The sequence below is a fragment of the Tupaia chinensis genome, unplaced genomic scaffold (genome assembly GCF_000334495.1).
Source record: "Tupaia chinensis unplaced genomic scaffold, TupChi_1.0 Scaffold000077_1, whole genome shotgun sequence".
In the NCBI taxonomy this organism is placed as follows: Eukaryota; Metazoa; Chordata; class Mammalia; order Scandentia; family Tupaiidae; genus Tupaia; species Tupaia belangeri.
In genome coordinates this window covers 4,022,173-4,042,878 of record NW_006159538.1, presented here as the reverse complement: position 1 = coordinate 4,042,878, position 20,706 = coordinate 4,022,173, and the positions used below count along the sequence as shown (strand labels likewise).

At 37.8% G+C, this 20,706-nt stretch overlaps 1 protein-coding gene and 1 pseudogene across 2 annotated transcripts in view; one reads left to right on the top strand and one right to left on the bottom strand.

Moving 5' to 3' along the window:
- COPB1 (coat protein complex I subunit beta 1) overlaps positions 1-20,706 on the bottom strand; it is a 42,682-nt gene that overhangs the window by 5,377 nt on the left and 16,599 nt on the right. For both annotated transcript variants that reach the window (XM_014584720.2, XM_027768681.1), the window contains 7 exons: positions 19,904-20,000; positions 17,006-17,166; positions 16,217-16,337; positions 9,201-9,428; positions 8,913-9,092; positions 3,463-3,607; positions 2,712-2,831 (listed from right to left, as the gene is read on the bottom strand). In XM_014584720.2, the coding sequence (XP_014440206.1) occupies positions 2,712-2,831; positions 3,463-3,607; positions 8,913-9,092; positions 9,201-9,428; positions 16,217-16,337; positions 17,006-17,166; positions 19,904-20,000 (1,052 nt within the window). The remainder of the gene's footprint in view (positions 1-2,711; positions 2,832-3,462; positions 3,608-8,912; positions 9,093-9,200; positions 9,429-16,216; positions 16,338-17,005; positions 17,167-19,903; positions 20,001-20,706) is intronic.
- LOC114006382 (serine/threonine-protein kinase VRK2 pseudogene) lies at positions 3,895-7,832 on the top strand (annotated as a pseudogene).

Genomic DNA, 20,706 nt, shown 5'->3' with positions numbered 1-20,706 from the left:
GTTTCTCCCACTCTTCCCACTTTCAGAGAAAGCCGGTAACCGAGAATAAGCTCCTTTGATTTCCAGCCCCACATCTACATCTCTTGCTCTGAATCCACTCTCAGATCTCTCCTTTTCACAGTAGACACTGCCTCTTCTCTTCAAGATTAATATTTTCTGCCATCTGTGATCCCTGCTTTGGTCCAGGTCCTTACTCCAATGATCACTGTCTCTTTCAGTCTTACATTCTACCTTTTCATTGTCTTCCAACAATCTTCCCTTACTGTCTATATAATATACTTAAGGCTCTCTTGCCCTAAAAAAAAAAAAATCCTTCTTCATCTTTGCCTTCCCTTCTGGCTACTGCCCTCTGTCATCTCTCTTAAAGTCAAGGCCCTAAACTCAGAATAGTCTACACTCACCATCTGTATTTCTTCATCTCGCATTAGTCTCCAACCCATGACCACTGCCAAAGACATGCCACAAGAAGTGTTTTAAGATCACTGATCCTCAAATCCAATGGATTCCTCCTTCAGACTCCGTTTTATTTGACCTTAAAGCTTCAAATATTTTTCCTATTCTCTATAGGCTTGTCCTCCTCTGCTCAATCATTTTTTTTCCTGGTCAGAGGATTTGTATGTTCACCAGAGACAAAGAGAGAGGGAGGGAGAGACACAGACAGAGACAGGGAGAGAAAAGCACAAGGTACCCTTAATGGGGCATGGTCACACTACAATCTCTCTTCCTCCACTGTCTATCCTGTTGGGATTTCAGAAACACAAACACAAATGCCCAGTGTTTTCTTCAAGCAGCTGGGCCAAGATCTGAACTATACCCAGCCATATGAGATTTGGTTTTCTTTGTCAATGAGCTACAGGACTGGCCCAACCAAGCTTTTCTTCTCTTTTGATATAGGATATGTGCACACACCAGCATTAGAGAGAGAAAGAGAGAGAGAAGAGAGAATTGGGAAAGACATAAAGAGCACCTCTAGGGTATGGACATGGCTGGGTAGATGGCTAACCCATAATCCCTAATCCTTTTGGGACTTTGGACACATGTGCCTGGCGTTTCTTTCAAATTGCTGAATCTAGGAATCGAACTGTGCTGTCGGCCACGTGGGATTTAATCGCCTTAACATCTATGCTATCTGTGGGCTGCTGACCAAGCTTTTAGTAATGCTTTTTTTCTTGGTTTTTGTTTCCAAATCTCTCCTCTTTTTACTCTTCACACCTTCTCTGGGTGGTTGTTTCTTTTCTTACAGCTTTTAAACAAATATTTATCTCTAGTTTAGACCTCTTGTATAAGTTACAGACTCCTATATAACTGCCTTTAGGGATCTTTAGATTATTTTAATATTCAACCTTCTCAGGCCAGCAAGGTGGTGTGGTGGTTGAGGCACTGGACTCCCACAGAGTCGACTGCGGTTCAAGTGCTGGACCTGGCGGCTTGCTTTCTCACTTCCCCCAGCTCACTCACTCTCTCTCTCTTTGGTGAGCATATGCACCCTATAGCAAATTAAAAAAATAGTAATAGTAATATTAACAAATAAAATTAAATAAATAATTCTTTAAAAAACATATTCCGCCTACTCAAGATTTAACTTATTACTGATCTCTCTCAAATCTGGTCATCTTCCCTGTATTTCCTGCTTGGTAACTGACATTAACAACAAATTGACAAACCAGGAATCTGAGGGAGACTCTAACCACTTCTTCAATCAGGATCCATCTCCTTAATGCACCTATCATATGCGGCCCCTTGCCTCCATTAGTCCTACTACTTCACTGGTTTAAGCCCTCTGTCATCTTTTACTTGGGATTCTGCAAGTCTACTACTTTTTCTGCCTCTTCCAATCCATCTTCTATAGTGCTGCTAAAGAAATATTTTTTAAAAAAATGTAACTCAGGGACCAGCAGTTGGCATAATGGCTGTGTTGCTGGACTCCCACGTAGTCGACCTCGGTAGCTTAAACTCACGCCGGGCGCATGTGCATGCATGCCCAAGATCCTGAGAGGAGAATGGAGGAGAAGGGATTGTGGCGTGGCCATCCCCCTGGAGGGTGATTTCTCGCTTTCTGTCTGTCTCTGTCTGTCTGGCAAGCACACGTGCCTTATAGCAAAAACCTCTCCAAAAAAAAAAAAAGTAACTCATTTATAATTAATTCCTCAATATCTCCTTTTTCCATGGGTAAAGTCTGATATCCTTAGCACAGCAAGTAAAAATATGGCCCCCACCAACCTTTCCGACTTCATTTTTTTCTATCATCTTCCAGCCCACTCAAAACTCCAAGTATATCAAAGTAACTGCATTTGCTCCAATCTCATCCTTACCTATCTGCAGAATTTTACTGATATTTTAAAATCTTACTTAAGCATTAGCTCCTCCCTGAAGTATTTCCTAACCTTTTCTCCCAGTCCTCTTGTCATTCTGGAAACTGGCCAAATCCCTTCATTTTACTTAGTACAGGCTTCGTTCACAGCACTTACTATTTTTTTCTTCTTTTTTTGGAGTTCTTTTTTTTGCTATAGGGCACCGTCTGGAGGAGTGACCCTATCTGGTTCACTTCTGTAAATTTAGAACACAGTATAATTCCTGGTACCATAGAGTGCCACATAAATGATAAATCAGAAGATGTAGGACCTGTCTTAAGGCAATATCCATAGCTACTCAATAAAGAAGAGAAGCTTCATAAAAATTCAAACATCATATGCCATAAAACAACACCTTACCTATATTACCAAATATTATTCCATTTTCTGTTGATGCTACTTTAACATTAGCTTTGATATTTGCAAAATCATGAGGAGCAAGAGTCAAAGGAGAAGGCTTTTCCACAAGTTTCAAATCGCCTGAAAAAAGAGTATGGACATGGTTAAAAATATATATATAACAACTATGAAACCTTACAATGTATGTGGTCTAACAGTTTCTAGTAAAACTAAAAACATGAGAAAAGTCTGACTCAAATACTATGAGGACAAAACAAATCATTTAATGCTCCCATTATTCACATCAATTTGTACATTTTCTATTAAAATGTAACTGGTACTTAAGAATATTTCTGTATTTAATTGATGAGCAGGGGAGGTACTTTGAGCATACCGTAGTATTTCAATGAACAAATTTATCAAAAAGCTCAGCCTTAGGGCCAGCTCTGTGGCACAAGGGTAAATGCATTGCTCAAAAGAAGCCAGATCCCACATGGTTGCCACATTTAGAATCCTTGGCCTAGTCAGCCTGAAACACGCCAGACACGCCAGACACACGAGAGAATGTCCAAGATCCAACAGATCTGGAGGAAAGGGATCAAGGTAAGATGAAATGTTATGGAGGGTGTTCATCTCTCTCCCTTTTCTCTTTTCATCCTTCATTCTCTCTCTCTCTCGCACATGTATACGCCTGAATTTGATCACTAACAAAGGGAAACATTACTTAAAAACACAGCTCAATCCGCAACCAGCGGATAGAGTATTTCCTCACCTAGAGTGGCTAACTCTAATGTGCAGTTCTGCAAAGTATCACTGGTTTGGTTCACAACAAGTACATCCAGGACAATGTCATACTGGTTGACATGAACATAAGCTTCTGCATATACAGGATCTGAGAAACCTGTCAACTGGGTGACCTGTCAAAACAAAAATAAAGACAAAGTCAAATGACTAACACAACTTAACCAAATACATCACAGCCAAATGATTAAGTTTGGCAAATAATTAACAGACAAGCTTTATGAGAAAAGTTCCTTCAAATATAATAAAATTCTTTTATAATGCAGAAATGGACACTGAAACTAGGACATTAGAAATTGCAGGTCCAGCCCAACTGTTGTGGGGCAGTGGTAATGCAAGTGCCCTTCAAGGCCGAAAGTCACATGGCCAACTATAGTCTGGATTTCCAGGATAGCCCGAAAACATGGCAGGTACCCAGGCAGTTACCCAGGATCCTGAGGGCTGGGGAAAGAGGGCTGCAGGGTGATAGGACTCCGTACAGGATGCTTCTCTCTCTTATACATGCACAATCATTAAAAATAAATAAATGGGACCAGCAGATGGCATAATGGTTATGTTGTTGTACTCCCATGTAGTCAACCGCAGTTCCAGTCTCAGACTTGGTGGCTTAAACTCACGCCGAGCACGTGTGTGTGTGCCCAAAATCCTGAGAAAATGGAGGACAAGGGATTGAGGCATAGCCATCCCTCTGGGGGCTGATTTTTTGCTGTCTCTACGGGTGAAAGCAAGCACCCTACAGCAAAAATCTCTAAATAAATAAATAAATAAATAAATAAATGGTCCTATGGTTTTTAAAAAAATGTTATTCAAGCAATACAGATTTTAAAACCCTACTTTAAAAGAAGATATAACCACACGTCTATTTGACTTTAAACTCAACAACTTAATATAAGGTATATTATATATGTTAATTTTAAGCTTAGTAGTTCAGGAACAGAAAGATATCACACATTTAGCAGATACACTAAACATTATCCCAATTTAGCAACTGAATACATTTGTATATATTTTCAGTGAAATCTCTTAATTAATATCTAAGTCCACTATTCTCTGAAACTGAGAAACCAATTAAAATTGAAATCATGTGGTGGTCTCTGCTACCTAAGCTTAAGAATTAAGAAGAGCATATAGCAAGAAATGCTTATAATACCACAAAGGTAAAATTTTATCTTTATGACATTACCCATTCATTTCTTTTTATTGCCAGAGGGATGTGCGCTTGCCAAAGAAGATGGAGAGAGAGGAATAAAGAGAGAGAGAGAGAGAGAAAGAGAGGCACCCTACCCAGTGGGACACACTCACACTGAAATACTTTTTTCTCTACTCTCCCTTCCTATCAGGATTTTGGGCATGCATGCACATACCCCCTGCCTGTTTTTCAAGCTTCCAGGGCAGGGCCTGAACCACAGTTAGCCAGGTAAGATCTGACCCTCTTAATCACTGAGCTATAAGCCTCTCCTCTTATTTTAAAACAACCAAAGTATAGAACTTTAAAAATGTAATACTGTCATTAAAAGCACAAATAACAAAATAAAACTAAATTAACTGGATCATATCAAAATTTAAAGTTTTTGGGGCTGGCCCCAGTGTAAAGTAGTTAACTGCTGTGTGGAGGGAGCTGGATCCCACATGGCTGACCACAACCTGAAGTCTGGCCTTAGCAGCTTGAAAAACATACCTGAGGGGATTGTGCCATGATCAGTTCTATGGGGGGGGTACTTTCTCTTCCTCCTCAGCACATGTATATACCTTCTGGCATTAAAAATAAAATAAAACCTTTCATGGATCAAAGGACATTATCAATAAGAGAAGGTAACCCATAGAAGAAAATATTTGCAAATAATTTATCTAATGGGGTTCATTACCCAAAATATATAAAGAACTTTAAAAAAATGGGTAAAGGACTTGAATAGACATTTCTGCAAACATGGCCATGTACATAGCCAATAGTACATGAAAAGAAGTTCAAGTCACTAATCATTAGAGCAACACAAATCAAAAGCACAATGAGATACCACATCATACCCATTAGGTTGACTACTATGAAAAAAGCAGAAAATAACAAGTGTTGACAAAGATATGAAAGAATTGGGACTCTTGTGCACTGGAATGCAGGTTTGCACCCACCATGGAAAACAGCATCGAGGTTCTTTAAAAAACATCAAAAGCAGAATTAATGTAAAATCCAGTAGTTCTACTTCTGAGCATATATTAAAGCAACACAAGTCTTTAGGGATGGATAAAAGGATAAACAAAATGTGGCATAATGTGTAATATTACCCAGTCTTAAAAAGTAAATAAATTATGAAACATGCTACAAAATGAATGAGCCTTAAAGACATCGTGCTGAGTGAAATAATCGAGTCACAAGGGACAAATACTATTTGATTCCAATTATATGAAGCCCTTAGAAAAGTTAAAGATCATAGACAGAGAAGGTAGAATGGTGGCTTCCAGGTGATGAGAAGTGTTTAATAAATGAAGAGTTTAGGTTTTATGAGAAGAAAGTTCTGGAGATGGTTGCTCCATAATGTGAATTTCATTAATGCCACAGACACTTAAAACTGGTTAGAATGGCAGCCAGACAGTGGCCAAGTGGTAACGCAATACCCTGTGATGCTGGACCCACATGAAGGGGTCCCTGGTTCCTGTCCCAAGGCCTCCCTGTACCTGCCAGGGGCCAGCACCTGTGATCTGGGTTGGGTGAAGCTGGGGGTGAAATGTGGAGTAAGGATCCTGTTGGGAGTACCTGTTTCTCTTTCTGTGTTATAGAAAAAATAGACTTTTAAAAAGGTAAAAATGGTATCCAAAGAGATCATTTAAAAAATGTATAAACAATATATTGTTGACTAGTAGAGAACAGGAGAAACAGGTCAAGCTGTCAGGAAAGAAGCCCATTCAGCTTCACTTTAAAAATCTTAGTTAACTTCTAAGAATACTTTGTCTCTATTTCTTAATCTTTGATTCTACACACAACTGGATCTAGTTATAAAATTATTTAACAGTCTGACCCCTTTCCAAGGTCTGGCTTGAACCTACCTCTTAGTGAGGACAGGAGGCCCACAGGCCTCACCAGACCCCAAGAGGCAGATGGGAGGCAGTGTGTGCAGCCAATGGCAGAGGGCCTGGCAGACTTCTCTTGCTCAGAGGTCTCAGGGGTTAGGGCAGGACCCTGGCACACCTGCATCCCACTTTCTGCTTCCTGGTCTGCATGTGAGGCAGGCACAAGGACAGCCATGTCAGAATGAGAGGCCTTACTCCAGGCTGCATCCCAGCCTGGTGGGTGGGGTCACTGCTTCTGCAGATCAAATAAAGATGCAAGACATGTAATAAAAGAATATGAAGAAAATGGCCAGTTATTCTCAGAATTTAACTTCTGTAAGAATAAACATAAAATAAATAAATAGACTATAAAAATGAACAGAACTCAAACAATTTGATTGTTTAAGAACTTCTTTTTCTGGGTCTGGTCTGGCTGAATTGAGGGAAAGAAGTTTCAGATTTATGGTAATAAAAAACTAGGAATAGATTTACAAAAGACTTCCGACTATAGTTTTTAAAAATCAGCTGTTTTGCAATCAGACCTAAATGTTGGTCGTACTTGAATTTATGCATAAAAATGAGTATGTTCTTCATGATAAAAAAAGCAGTGAACCTACTTTGCACTTACAAATAGCCAAATGGGTTTATATTGCAATCATGGATTTTCTACCAGACACCAACTTGACATAAACAGTATCAAGAAAATCCTAGAAAAGGCTATAATGGGACAAGAGAATCTACTAGCTTGGAAGGTGGCAAGCAAACAAGCCTCATCCAGATAGTGACAGTGCAGTCCTCTGCTACCCTATGCTCTGGTGGTTATGTTGAAAACGTCGTGGGAACGGAACTGAAGGACCCTGTGGCTGTCCTGACTATTAAAACAAATATGTAGAGTATGCTCCCTGAATCAGTGCTTGAATAGGATTCTTCTGGAAGCAGATACTGTGAAATAGCCCAATTTTTGGCAAATGTTCACAGATTAGCATATGATGAAAAGACAAATTATCAAATGCTCAAGAAAATTCTGAACCAAGGTAGAATACCTTTAGAACCATTGAAATTTTCCACTACAGAACAAGTACAAATGTGTGCATTCCAAATAATCAAAAACTTAATTCACAAAAGGCTGTAACAAAGCAAGTCAATCCAATATATCCAATGTAAAATAGGTTAACATAAAAAAAAAAAAAAAGCACAGTGAGAGAAGTGCTGAGTTCTGTGCAACATGGAAAAAAGTACAAAAAGGAGAAGTTGATTGGATTGACGAACAATAATGCAGCTCAGAAAAACTCCAGATGATAAAAGTATCACGGAGTCTCAAGATTAATTTTTGAATGAAGTGAAGTTTCCCCCCAAAATCTAACTATACACAATTCTTTTTTTGGAGAAGTTTTCGCTATAGGGCGCGTGTGCTCGCAACACAGACAGAGACATAGAGACAGAAAGCGAGAAATCACCCCCCAGGGGGGATGGTCACGCCGCAATCCCTTCTCCTCCATTCTCCTCTCGGGATCTTGGGCATGCATGCGCACGCGCCTGGCATGAGTTTTAAGCCACCGGATCCGGGACACAAACTGCGGTCGACTACGTGGGAGTCCAGCGACATAGCCATTATGCTTACTGCTGGTTCCCACTATACACAATTCTTAAAGTCATATCATTATGATATTATCAGCCTATAGTCACAAGTCATGATTTCCATTTTGGTGTAAATACACTTGCACAGTTAGTATAGGGGTCACAGACTTCAGAAAGTTCTGTGGGATTCTGGCCTACGATTTTGCAGTTTACTCTTAGTGAGTGAAGAAACAGTGACAAATGTGTATTACTTTTCCTTCTGACATATGTATTTCTTTATATTTTCTCTAAAGTATTAAATAAAATCTTGATTTTTTTTTTAAGAGAGATTTTTGCTATAGGGCACATGCACTTGCCAGAGAAACCGAGAAAGACAGAGATAGAAAGTGAGAAATCACCCCTCAGGGTGATGACCTCGCGGCAATCCCTTCTCCTCCATTCTCTTCTTGGGATCGTGGGCATGCATGCACAGGTGCATGAGTTTTAAGCCACAGGATCCAGGACTTGAACCACCGTCGACTATCTAGGAGTCCAGTTATGTAACCATTACGCCATCTGATGGTTCAAAAATCCTGATAATTTTTAAAGTTAAAAAAATCACCCAAATAGCTTTACAATACTATTGTATACAATAAAGTACTTCATCAGTTTCTGAGTGTCAATTGGAATTCAATGTAAATATCAATGACTTAATAAACACAAATGTGCAACTAAGCTATTTTTCCTTTAAAAAAACAGCAGGACCAGCAACTTCCTTATTATTTCTCAAGTAGTCACTTTAAATACTTCACATTTTGTTACCTTGTTAAGTTTAGATGCTAGGGGATCTGCTGCCTCTTTCCTCTGTGTGTTACCCATGGCTGCCAGCAAACTCAGCTGGAACTGATCTTCCTTGCAGTTCATTTCATTCTTAGCAGTTAGTTGCATGAAGGAAATGGGGTCATCAGGCTGTACAGTCACATTCCTCTTTTCAGATTCTTTCTGTGTTGAGAAAACAATACACATGTCTCTCTTTCAATACGGAAAGGAGGACAACATTTCAAAGGTCTTCAACAGGGACAGCCTTCACATATAAGGACTATACCTTACCTTTTGGGATAATTTCTCTTCTTCGAGTTTAGCAGATAACATGTGAGAAAGGGACTGCCTGCATTCCTTATTGAAAATGTCATTCATTAAAGGTGAACATTCAGACAAGACCTTGAGGCACAGGGAAATTCGATCTACATCATCATCAGTAATTGGCTTCTTAGGAAGAGAAGATTTTCCCAAATGAAGGATAGTAGCCATAAGCAACATAGCCTCAGCAACAAAAGACTGAAAAAGTGAAGGAGAAATGGGTTATTTATTGTACCAGGATTCTCCAATGGTAATAATGTCATTTATAACTCATAATCCAAGAACCTAACTTGTCCCTTCACCTGAATAGACTTTCAGATCCTACAGATTTTATTTCCATAGTGTCTTTATCAAAACTTCTACTTCCTAACTGCCACCCTCTAAGACTTCTATTAACTCTCAATTGCAAGACAGCAATAGTTTTTTTAACTTTTTCCCTTGCTTCAGTAACCTCCTCCTATTTCCCTTCTTATTCTCCTGTATGTGTATACTTAAGTTTTTTGGCTGAACACATCAAAGTATAATTCTTCACATCATAAAGACTTCAGCATGCATCTCCTAAGAATCAGGAGTTTCCTATAAAACTGTAATAGCATCTTCTCACCTGAGAAATTTAACAATCCCAAAATATAATCAACTATACTCTGAATTAAAATAAATCTTCCAAAATCACCTCGAACTGGTTATTTTTAAAATCTAAGATCAGCTTTGTGCATTTTATTTACCTATTATTTTCCATAGTCCCTTTTAATCTAGATCAATTCCTTATCTCCATTTTTAATCACATCAATTTTTTTTTTTTTTTATTAAAGAACTGAGCCCAGTTGTTTTACAAAATGTCCCACAGTATTGGACAGAATACCAGAAAGGTGATGTTTTGTGTTTCTTTTAAATTTTTTATTGATGTTTTGTATTTCTAAATGTACTGTATCAGAAGACACTTGATGCCAGGTTGTCCCATTATTGGTGATGCTAAGAATGGATCTTAATTTTACTACTGAACTGATCATTTCAGTATCCACGCAAATACCTTCAATGATTTCCCTCATCCTTCATGCTGAAGTCCATATTACTTAGCCTGCTATACAAAGCCTTACATAAGTGATTTTTGGCTTGCCTTTTCAATCTCATGTAGCATTATTCTGACCCCTGTGTTCTATGCTTTTGCCAAACTGTCTTTGGTGGAGTACTGAATAATCTGCACATGTGCTAGAAAAATCACTGGAAGCCTGGAACAGAACCTGCAAGTATACTAATCCTCCAAGCTTGGCTACATCTCCAGAAGAGGAAAAAGAGGATAAGACAGAAAAGAAAAAAAAAAAAAAAAAACAAACAAAAAAACCCTGAAAAAATAATGATTGAAAACTCCCGGGATCAGCAGTTAGCGTAATGGCTATGTCGCTGAACTCCCATGTAGTCAACCGCGGTTCACGTCCCAAACCCGGTGGCTTAAAACTCACACCGGGCGCGTGTGCGTGCGTGCCCAAGATCCCAAGAGGAGAATGGAGAAGGGACTGTGGCATGGCCATCCCACCTGGGGGGTGATTTCTTGCTTTCTGTCTCTCTGTCTGTCTCTGTCTGGCGAGTGCACACATCCGAAAACAAACAAACAAAAAACTCTCAAAAAAGAAAACTCCCCAATCTGGTGGAAAGTATAAGCCCACAGACCGAAGAAACTCAATGAAACATATGCAAAGGAAACCTGAAGAAACGCCAAAGCATATCCTAATTAAATTGCTAAATCCCATTGATAAGGAAAAAACTAAAATCAGCCAGAGCAAAAAAGGACACACTCCACATAAAGGCCTAAGAATGACAGTACACTTCTCATCAGTAAGCCAGAAGACAATGGGGTTATGTCTCTCCAATACTGAAAGAAAAAAAATGTTAACCTTAGAATTCTATGCCCACAAAGGCATCTTTTAAAAATGCAGAAGAAGGCTGGATCTATGGCCTAGCGGTTGAGGGAACCAGATTCCACATGGCTGATCACAGTTCATGTTCTGGCCCTTGTGGTTTGAAAGATGGGGCAGGCACATGGGAATATGTGCCCCAAATGCCAGAAGGACAGAGAAACAGAAAAGTGACAATGCCTCACTGGAGGGTGCTCCCCACCCCGCCCCCGTCTTTGTGACAAGTGCATGCCCTTTAGCAACTGAAAAGACACAGTAGGAGGCCAGCACTGGCATGGCAGTCGGAGCAGCTGAGTCCACGTGGTCAAATGGGTGATCCAAGTCCCAGATGCTGTGGCTTGAAAAACATGCTGGGTCCATGTGCATGCATGTCCAAAATCTCAAGAGAAGAAATGCAGGAAAAAGGACTGCAGTGTGGTCATTCCTCCTTGGAGTGTGCTTTCTCAACTTTTGCTTTCTCCTCTCCAGCATGCACACGCTACCTATACGACGACCGTGGTTTGATTCTCAAACCTAGTGACTTGCTTTCTCACTTTCTCTCACTGTCTCTGGTGAACACACAGTCCTTAGGGAAAACTGAAATAATAATAACAAATAAAAATGAATGAATAATTTCTTTTTTATTTTTTTTTTTGAGATTTTTGCTATAGGGCACATGTGCTTGTCAGAGACAGACGGGGGAAACCACCCCCCAGGGGGGATGGCCATGCCACAGTCCCTTCTCCATTCTCCTCTTGGGATTGTGGGCACACACACACATGTGCCCGGTGTGAATTTTAAGTTGCCAGGTCCAGGACTTGAATCGCAGTTTATTACGTGGGAGTCCAGTGACGTAACCATGATCCCATCTACTGGTCCCAAAAATAATTCTGAGAAACAAAACAAAAAAAGGAGGGGAGGGAGAGGAGAAATAAAGACTTCCGGACAAAAATCAAGAGATTCTTTGCCAACAAGTTTGCACTACAACAAAAGTAAAAACAGATTTTTTTTTTTTTGGAGAGGTTTTTGCTATAGGGCGCATGCGCTCGCCCCAAAGAGAGAGAGAGAGACAGAAAGCGAGAAATCACCCCCCAGAAGGGATGGCCACACCACAATCCCTTCTCCTCTATTCTTCTCTCAGGATCTTGGGCACACATGCACAGGCATGCGCCCGGCGTGAGTTTAAGTCACTGGGCCCGGGACTTGAACCACGGTCAACTACCTGGGAGTCCAGTGACATAGCCATTACACTAACTGCTGGTCCCAAAACAAATTCTTTAGGCAAAAGATTTATGATACCAGAGAGGAAATTAGATCTACATGCAAAAAATGAAGAGTGCTCAAAATGGCATAAATGAAGATGCGTCCAGTAAGGTGATGAACAAACTTCCTTTTCTTTTGCACCAAACACAGCAGACTTTAACAAAAAATATTATAAGAAATCTGGCTCTTAAACAGGTATTAGTGAACATTCTCCCAACATCTACAAGTGAAGCAGTCATTCCATTAGAGAAAATCAAACTGAACTCTGAGACAAAAAATTGTTTGCTTTTTTTTTGAGAAATTTTCACTGTAGGGCGCGTGTGCTCGCCAGACAGACAGAGAGAGACATAGAGACAGAAAGCGAGAAATCACCCCCCAGGGGGGATGGTCACGCCGCAATCCCTTCTCCTCCACTCTCCTCTCGGGATCTTGGGCACGCACACACACGCGCCCGGCGTGAGTTTTAAGCCACCGGGTCCGGGACACGAACCGCGGTCGACTACATGGGAGTCCAGCGGCATAGCCATTACGCTAACTGCTGGTTCCCGCTTTTTTTTTAAAACTTGTCAGAAGGGATATGTGCTCACTAGACACAGACAGAAACGGAGAGGTTGAAATCCCCCTCAAAGAGGCATAGTCATGCTGTAATCCATTCCCTTCCGTTACTCTATTCTGTCAGGATTTTGGAAAAGCACAGTGTCCAGTGTATTTTTCAAACAGCCAGGGTCAGGATTTGAACTGCATAGTTGGCCAGGTGGTAACTGGCTGCCTCAACCACCAGGCCATTGAGCTGGCCTTGTTGGAGATTTTTTTTTTGGGGGGGGGAGAAATTTTTACTATAGGGTGCGTGTGCTCGCCAGACAGAGAGAGAGAGAGAGAGAGACAGAAAGCTAGAAATCACCCCCCAGGGGGGATGGGCATGCTGAAATCCCTTCTCCTCCATTCTCCTCTCAGGATCTTGGGCACACACGCACACATGCCCAGTGTGAGTATAAGCCATCGGGTCCGGGACTCGGACTGCAGTTGACTACATGGGAGTTCAGTGACATAGCCATTACACTAACTGCTGGTACCCCTGTTGGAGATTTTTAAGAGGCAAAATTTAAAGATTACACCAGAACTTATAAATAATAGCTCAAGAGTTACAAAGTACACTACTGTTCATAAATCAAAATAAATTGGTAAGAGATAATACATCTTGTAAGTTACCTTGTCCTCTAAAATTTCATGTATAGTTTTTTTTGGGGGGGTGGGATTGCGATAGGGTGCATGCACTTGGTGGAGAGAAAGAGGGAATGTGAGAAATCATCCCCAAAGGGGGATGGTCACGCTGCTGGGTCCAGGACTCAAATCATGTAGTTAGCCATGATCCAGCCACCTTAACAACCTCCATGCTACCTGCTGGCCCCATATAAATAACTTTTTTTAATGACAAAAGAAAAAAAAAATCACTTGGAAAATTCCAAATATAAAAGGAAAATGTCTAATTATACGGAAGGTAAATGAAGGAACCAGACATCTAATGAACTACTATAGAAAAATTAAACACTGGGTGGTCAGAAATGTCATGACATATTTTTGCATAGAAAAAATAATTATGACTTTTTTGACAACCCAATAGTATGACTATGACTAAAAGCATTCATAATGTGATAAAATGTTTGCTATAACATTAAGGGAAACTGCATTACTGTAAAACACAAAATGATCACAATAAAGGAAAAAGTGTTGCACATATAGAAATTAACTTAAAATCCCTTAAGGAAAGAAGAATTTCTATATCTGGCAATATAATTCTAGTGCTATTTCTGTCTCTATCACAAAATTTATAAGATTTGTATTTGAATGCTATAACCATAGTAATTTTTTGTTATAGCTTTTATTATATCACTCTTTGTTTACTTTAGCAATATTAAAAAAGAAATGAACAAATAAAATACAATAAAAACATTCATAATTCTACCGTGGAGTTTTTTTTTTTTTTTTTTTTTAATGCAGGAAAGGCAATATAAAGACTTTAAGCAAATGAAAGCTGAATAAATTCTTTACCAGTGGACCTATACTGTAGAATGATTGAGCTGTTTAGGCAGAAAGAAAATTATCAGATAGAAATCTGCACTTATACAATAAAATGAAGAGCACCTTAAATAGTGAATATGTGGGTATTAAGACTTTCTTATTTTAAAAACAAATCTTTAAAAGATACTATTTATTGGGACCAGCAGGTGGCGTGGTGGTTAAGGTGCTGGACACTCCCATATGGCTGACTGTGATTTGAATCCGGACCTGGTGGCTTACTCTCTGTTTCCCTGTCTCTTTCTGATCAAATTAAAATAAATAAATAAAGTTAAATAAAATAATTCTTTTAAAAAAAGATACTATTTACTGGGTTGCTGGAAAAGTCATGACACATTTTTGCACAGAAAAACAGAAAAGATACATCATGACTATTTTTTGACAACTCCATATAACAAATTAAGGGGCAAACAAAATATGATACATACACACATACATATATGAGGAGTCTTCAGCAAGTTCATAGAAAATGAGTATTATGAAAAAAACTGCATGGATTTCAAAAGTGCTTTTAACTTTTTAAAAAAAGTTCATTTATTTATTTATTTATTGAGAGAGAGACATCCTTGACATTGTCCTGACATGATCCTTTCCCAAGCCCTTCAGTCAGTCAGGACGTGCAAGCCTGGCCTGTCCAGGCAGACTCAGGACACAAGACTGAAACTTTCCCGTACGGATTCCAGCATCCCACAGCACTGTCTGTATCACTGTAGCTAATATAAAATTTTTTTGTAACAAAATAAACCTGCACTTCAATTCCATTTTCCCATTACTGCTTAAAGTACCCTTGTATATACACACAATAGAGTATTATTCAGTCTTGAACAGCAAGGAAATTCTGGTATATAGTATAACTGGGATGAACCTTGTAGACATTATGACAAGTGAAATAAGTCACATTGTATTGTATGATTCCACTTACATAAAGTACCTAGAATAGGCAAATCATATAGACAGAAAGTATTATGGAGTTTACTAGGGCTGGGGGCAAGAAGGAATGAGGAGTTACTGTTTACTGGGTACAAAGTTTCAGTTCAGGATGATGAAGAAACCCTGGAGAAGGACAGTGGTGATGGACAGAAATGTTAAACAGTATGATTATCACTAAAAGCCTTTATAGCATGATAAAATGTTGGCTATAATGTGATATTATATATATTATGAGAATATATTTAATGCCATCAAACTATGCTTAAAAATACTAAAAATAGTGGACTTTATGTTATATATACCTTTCTTAAAAAAAAAAAAAACCACCCAAGAAGTTACTTGAACTCTGTCTCTAACCTTCTACTTCTTACAGCTGACTATGTAACCCTCCATCTCAGTCCAGACACCAGAAAGATAAAATAAAAAATCAATTAAAAAAAAGATGATGGAAGCAAACTATTGCAAATGAGTACACACTCAGAATGGTAAGACGCTATGATAGACTATAAACAGAAATAATTTAAGAGGCATTTGGGATAAAACAGATCTACTGTCTGGATGAAGATGTAGAGAGAAGGGCATTTCTTCGCTGGTCCTTGAATAATCCTAGCAAACATAAGTGACTTCTTAAACCCTTACATTTACTCCACTGGACTAATCACACATTATTATTATTATAGTTTTAATTGTTTTATATTACTATGTCCATTTCCTCTATTAAACTGCACGCTTCTTCATAATAAAAACTTTAGTATTAATTTATTAAATTCACATAGTAGGTACTCAATATTCAATTACTGATAAATGTAGACTAAAAGAACTTACATTTTGCTTTTTCTTCTCCTGAACCAAAGCTACATAGCGCAATGCAATCTTGGTCAAAGTTGTGGCAAGGGAGGCAGCCACAAAGAAATCTCCATCCAGAAGGAATCCTCTCAGGGGAGGTCTGTAAGACAATCAAGGAAATGAAACATTCTAATTTCAACAGCATGCAGCTTTTACAAAAACGATTCAAATAATCCTATTAATTACTTTCAGTAAGGACCTGTTAGCTCCCTCTTTTGCTCTGAGAAGGAAAATGAACACATGACTTCAACTTTCATCCATGAATGATGCAAGAGCCAACTGAATACAGAAAGAGATAAATGCTTAATTAAGTGCATATGTACTGGAGTTAATGAACTATAATTAAATCCCAGCTTATCCATATTTATTGGCTAAGTTACAAACTTCTCTAAGTCTCAAATTCCTCTTCTGTAAAATGAAGATAATACATACTTTCTCAAGGGTTTCTGTCAAGACTCTATGAGGCAAACTATTTAGCATAATGGCTAGCACACAGTAAGTATTGCATAAATTTTTGGGCATAATGTTCATCATCTTTACCATAAAAATGGAAAGCAAAATAAAGGAGAAAACATAAAATTTTTTTTCCATCAACAGGAACTGAAAACATGTTAAACACCTTCTCTCTTTTTTGGTATCTTAAAGGGAGAATTATCATTTTGGTCACAAAAGCAGACTAGTAAGAAAAATGAAAATGAAATAATTTGAGTATTTTATACAGAAGAGTAATACAAGTATAACTGGCAGGACACAAGTGCCACAAATTACCTGTCTTCCTCTTTCTTGGTGGGTCTAGAACTGCTAAGGGCACTCTGAGTTGCATAGGTACCCATTTCAGTAACCAATTTCTGAACTGGTCCCACAGTTATTTCTTCCTCAGGCTTTAATTCACCAGCTTCTTTCTTTATTTCTGACTCAACAATTGGGATCTAAAAGTAAATTGGGAACATTAACTTTAATAATACCAAGAGCAAGCAAAATTTTATTTAAATATTCGAACACTTCTATATAAGGCATTCATTCACCCAATGGAATTTTTGAAACTTGGAACTCTGCCTTCTATTTTCTTTCCTTCCAAAGATATTGTAGTGGGAAGAACAGTGGATTTGGAGTTGTATGCTCCTAAATTTGAATTTTCACTCTTCCACTTACTAGTTGCATGGTTCTGGGCAAGTTAACTAAACAACTTTGAGCCTGTTTCTTGATCTGTTAAATGAAAATTTTAATTTTTTCCACATAAGTTACTTAATAAAAGAATGTACTAGAAGGCACAACATAGCAAGATTGGCCAAATCTACAAAGACAAGATACTAAAACTGGCAACAAAGAAACATCAGGTTACTTATAAAGGTTATCCCATCAGGCTAATCTCAGACCTCACATCAGAAGCAATGTGAGCAAGGAAAGAATGGGAACATATATTCAAAGAATTAAGTGAAAAACAGTGTCAACCAGAATACTTTACCTGGCAAGATTATCTTTCATATGGAAAGAAAGAATAAAAATATTCTCAGATAAACAAGACCTGAAAGAATTTGCCAGTAGCAGACCCACTCTTCAAGAAGTTCAGAAAGGAGTGCTCAACCAGTAAAACTAAAGATACATAAAGAAATAAGAGAACAAAAGGCAACCAAGAAAACAACCAATTTAATGCTAGGGACAGGAAATTTCAATAACAACGTTGAATGTTAACTTCCAGGATTTAAAAGGAAAGACTGGGCCACAGCAACACTGCATATTCAACAGAAGAGAGTTTGAACATAAGACTGAACTGGCAAAATAGAATTTTATGACTTTTGAGTAAAACATTACTGATTTTCTTTTCACTATGCTTTGTTTTCCCAATTTAAACATTTTACTTTCTTTTGAGTTGTTGATAGGCTCACAATTTGTTAAAATATTTTTCTTGTTTGTTTCTTTAAATGGAAACATAAGCTTTTCTTCCTTCCTGACCCCTCTGGAATTGGAAATATTTGGGAGTATTCTTATTTTGTGGCAGAAGGGTTATTTGCATAAGTTCAATAATGCTTGTTGCATTGAATCAGAAATTGGAAATATTCACTGTTGGACAGGGTTTTGACTGGAATGTCATATCTGAAGATCAATCAGAAAACTATGGAACTAAGGTGGATTTCAAGTAAGCCACAGAAGCTCTTAGAAAGATGGCCTGGCGTCATAAATAGTTCTGCCTGGCAGAGAGGATTAGAGAAGATCTGAAAGAATTTATAACATAAAATAACCTGGACTTTTCCAGCCAGCATTGTAATCAGTAAGAGACTGCAAAAGAGCAACCACACCAGAGGATTATCTTGAGAAAGACTTTGAAGGAAGAAAAAGAGATTGATCTTTGCTAGCAGATGGTATATCACAGAATACTTGGTAGGCAGGGCTGAATTGAGAAAGTTTATGTGTGACTTGTGTGCTGGGTATTTGCTTTCTAACAATTTGAGTAGCTGACATGTAAATATTTTCTCAAAAATATTTAAAACCATACTGTTTCTGTTGTTATAGAGACACAAACAAAATTACAAAAAATATTTTGAACATTATCTTTAAAATTCAGTATTTTAAATTTTGAAAGCTGTTTATTAACTGTCAAGAACTATGGAGTATGAGTAAAAATTTTTTGATACGCAAAGTAAATGTTTGTGGAAAAATGTAAAAATAAATAAATGGAAAAAAAAAGAAAATGGGCTATGATTATTAATAATAATAACCTGTAAAGACTTACTGAGAAAATATACATACTTCTTTTGAAAATCTAGCTTAGTTTTCCTGTTTGAGTTCAAATTATTGTAATGTCTAATATGACAGATATCAATTTCTATTTAGATTTACACAGAAAATGGAAAACCAAATATCAGCAAAAGATGAAAAATGCCCTAGTACAATATACAAAGTATAAAAACAGCAAATAAAATCAAATAAGCACTTAAAAAAAAAAGAATGTACTGGTTAGTCTATAACACAAAGTAGCTGTTCATTAAACCTCATTCCTCTTACCCATCCCTTCCCTTGAAATATTAACCAAAACAAGCAGTCATTTTTCTAAAATGAAATAAATGACTTATGTGTACATAGTAATTTCATCTAGGACTCTTAAAATTAACCAAGTGTATTAATACTTCAAAATCAATCTATCATTTAATTTAAGAACTCTAAGAGTCTTTAATCATTATCTATTTTAATTCATTTATTTAAAACAAACTTGAACAAATAAATACCAAGGTCCAGTAAGGTTAAGTAACTTATAGTCAGGGTCCTAGAGCTAATCATTGGCAGAACCAAGACTAAAACCCAGGTTTCCAGACGAGCAATCCACACTTCTATCTGATTTTACCATAAGGTGGTTTGGATGAGGAAATACTGTTATCAATAGGTTAAAGCAGAATTTCATAAGCCCTTTTTTTTCTATAAACATAGAACATTTTATTTAAACAAACTTTACCGAGAATGATAATATAGATAAAAGAACGGGTATTTGGCTCAACATGGTTCCACAGTCAATGAGATTCTATTATCTGGGTAACTAAAACATATTTCTCAGTGTTTTTTAGCCCAAACAGTTCTAAATAAAAACACAAAAGCAAATCAAACACCTAAAGGTCAGATTTTTCTAAAGTTAAAACTACCATATAAAGTAGGATTTAGTAAACTAAAACATACCTCCCCAAGGGACCTGCGAACCTCAGTCATCACACTCTGAATATCTTCCTTGGTACTGCAGTATTCTCCCAGGATCCATAATGCTCCTCGATAAATCCTAGGACAAGAAAACAAGATCTGAAACTCAAACCTGATAAACAAACATGAAGCAGAGTGCTTTCTTGTGAATAAGTTTAAGCAAGAATACAAAATTCTACAAATCTAAGGGACTATGGATGAATTATTTAAGAAAGAATGTAACAAGTATTTGTGTTTCTATTGTCTCCAGAATTAACCACCATGCATCTGTTGGCCCTAGAAATGTATTATTCTAATGTTAAAAGTAACTTTCTCTTTTTTGGGCAAATCAGTGACATAGTGGTTAATGCACCTGGATCCCCCATGTCTGACTGAGTGGTTTTAGTCTTGGATCAAGGAATTTTAAAAAGATACCAGACACCTGTGCCTGGACGTCCAAAGTCATGAAAGGCAAAATGGGAGAAGGAACTGTGATGTGACCATGCCCTAAGTAGGGTATTTCCTCACTCCTCACCTTACCTCTAGCACACATACCTTCTAGCAAATTAAAAAAGAAAAGTGATTCACTTTTTATTTGTAGTCACTGAAAAGAAGACAAGATAGTCAACAGAACAATGAATACAAAAGAAGCACAAGGGATCAAGCAAAAAAAAGTTACAATTCTTCAATGTAAAGCCATTGGTCATCTTTTCCCCAAGATTTTAATTAAATTTTTTCAGAAAAAATTAATTATTAAAACTGAAGCTCAAAGAGATAATGGCTGTCAATAATAAAATCTATTTTTT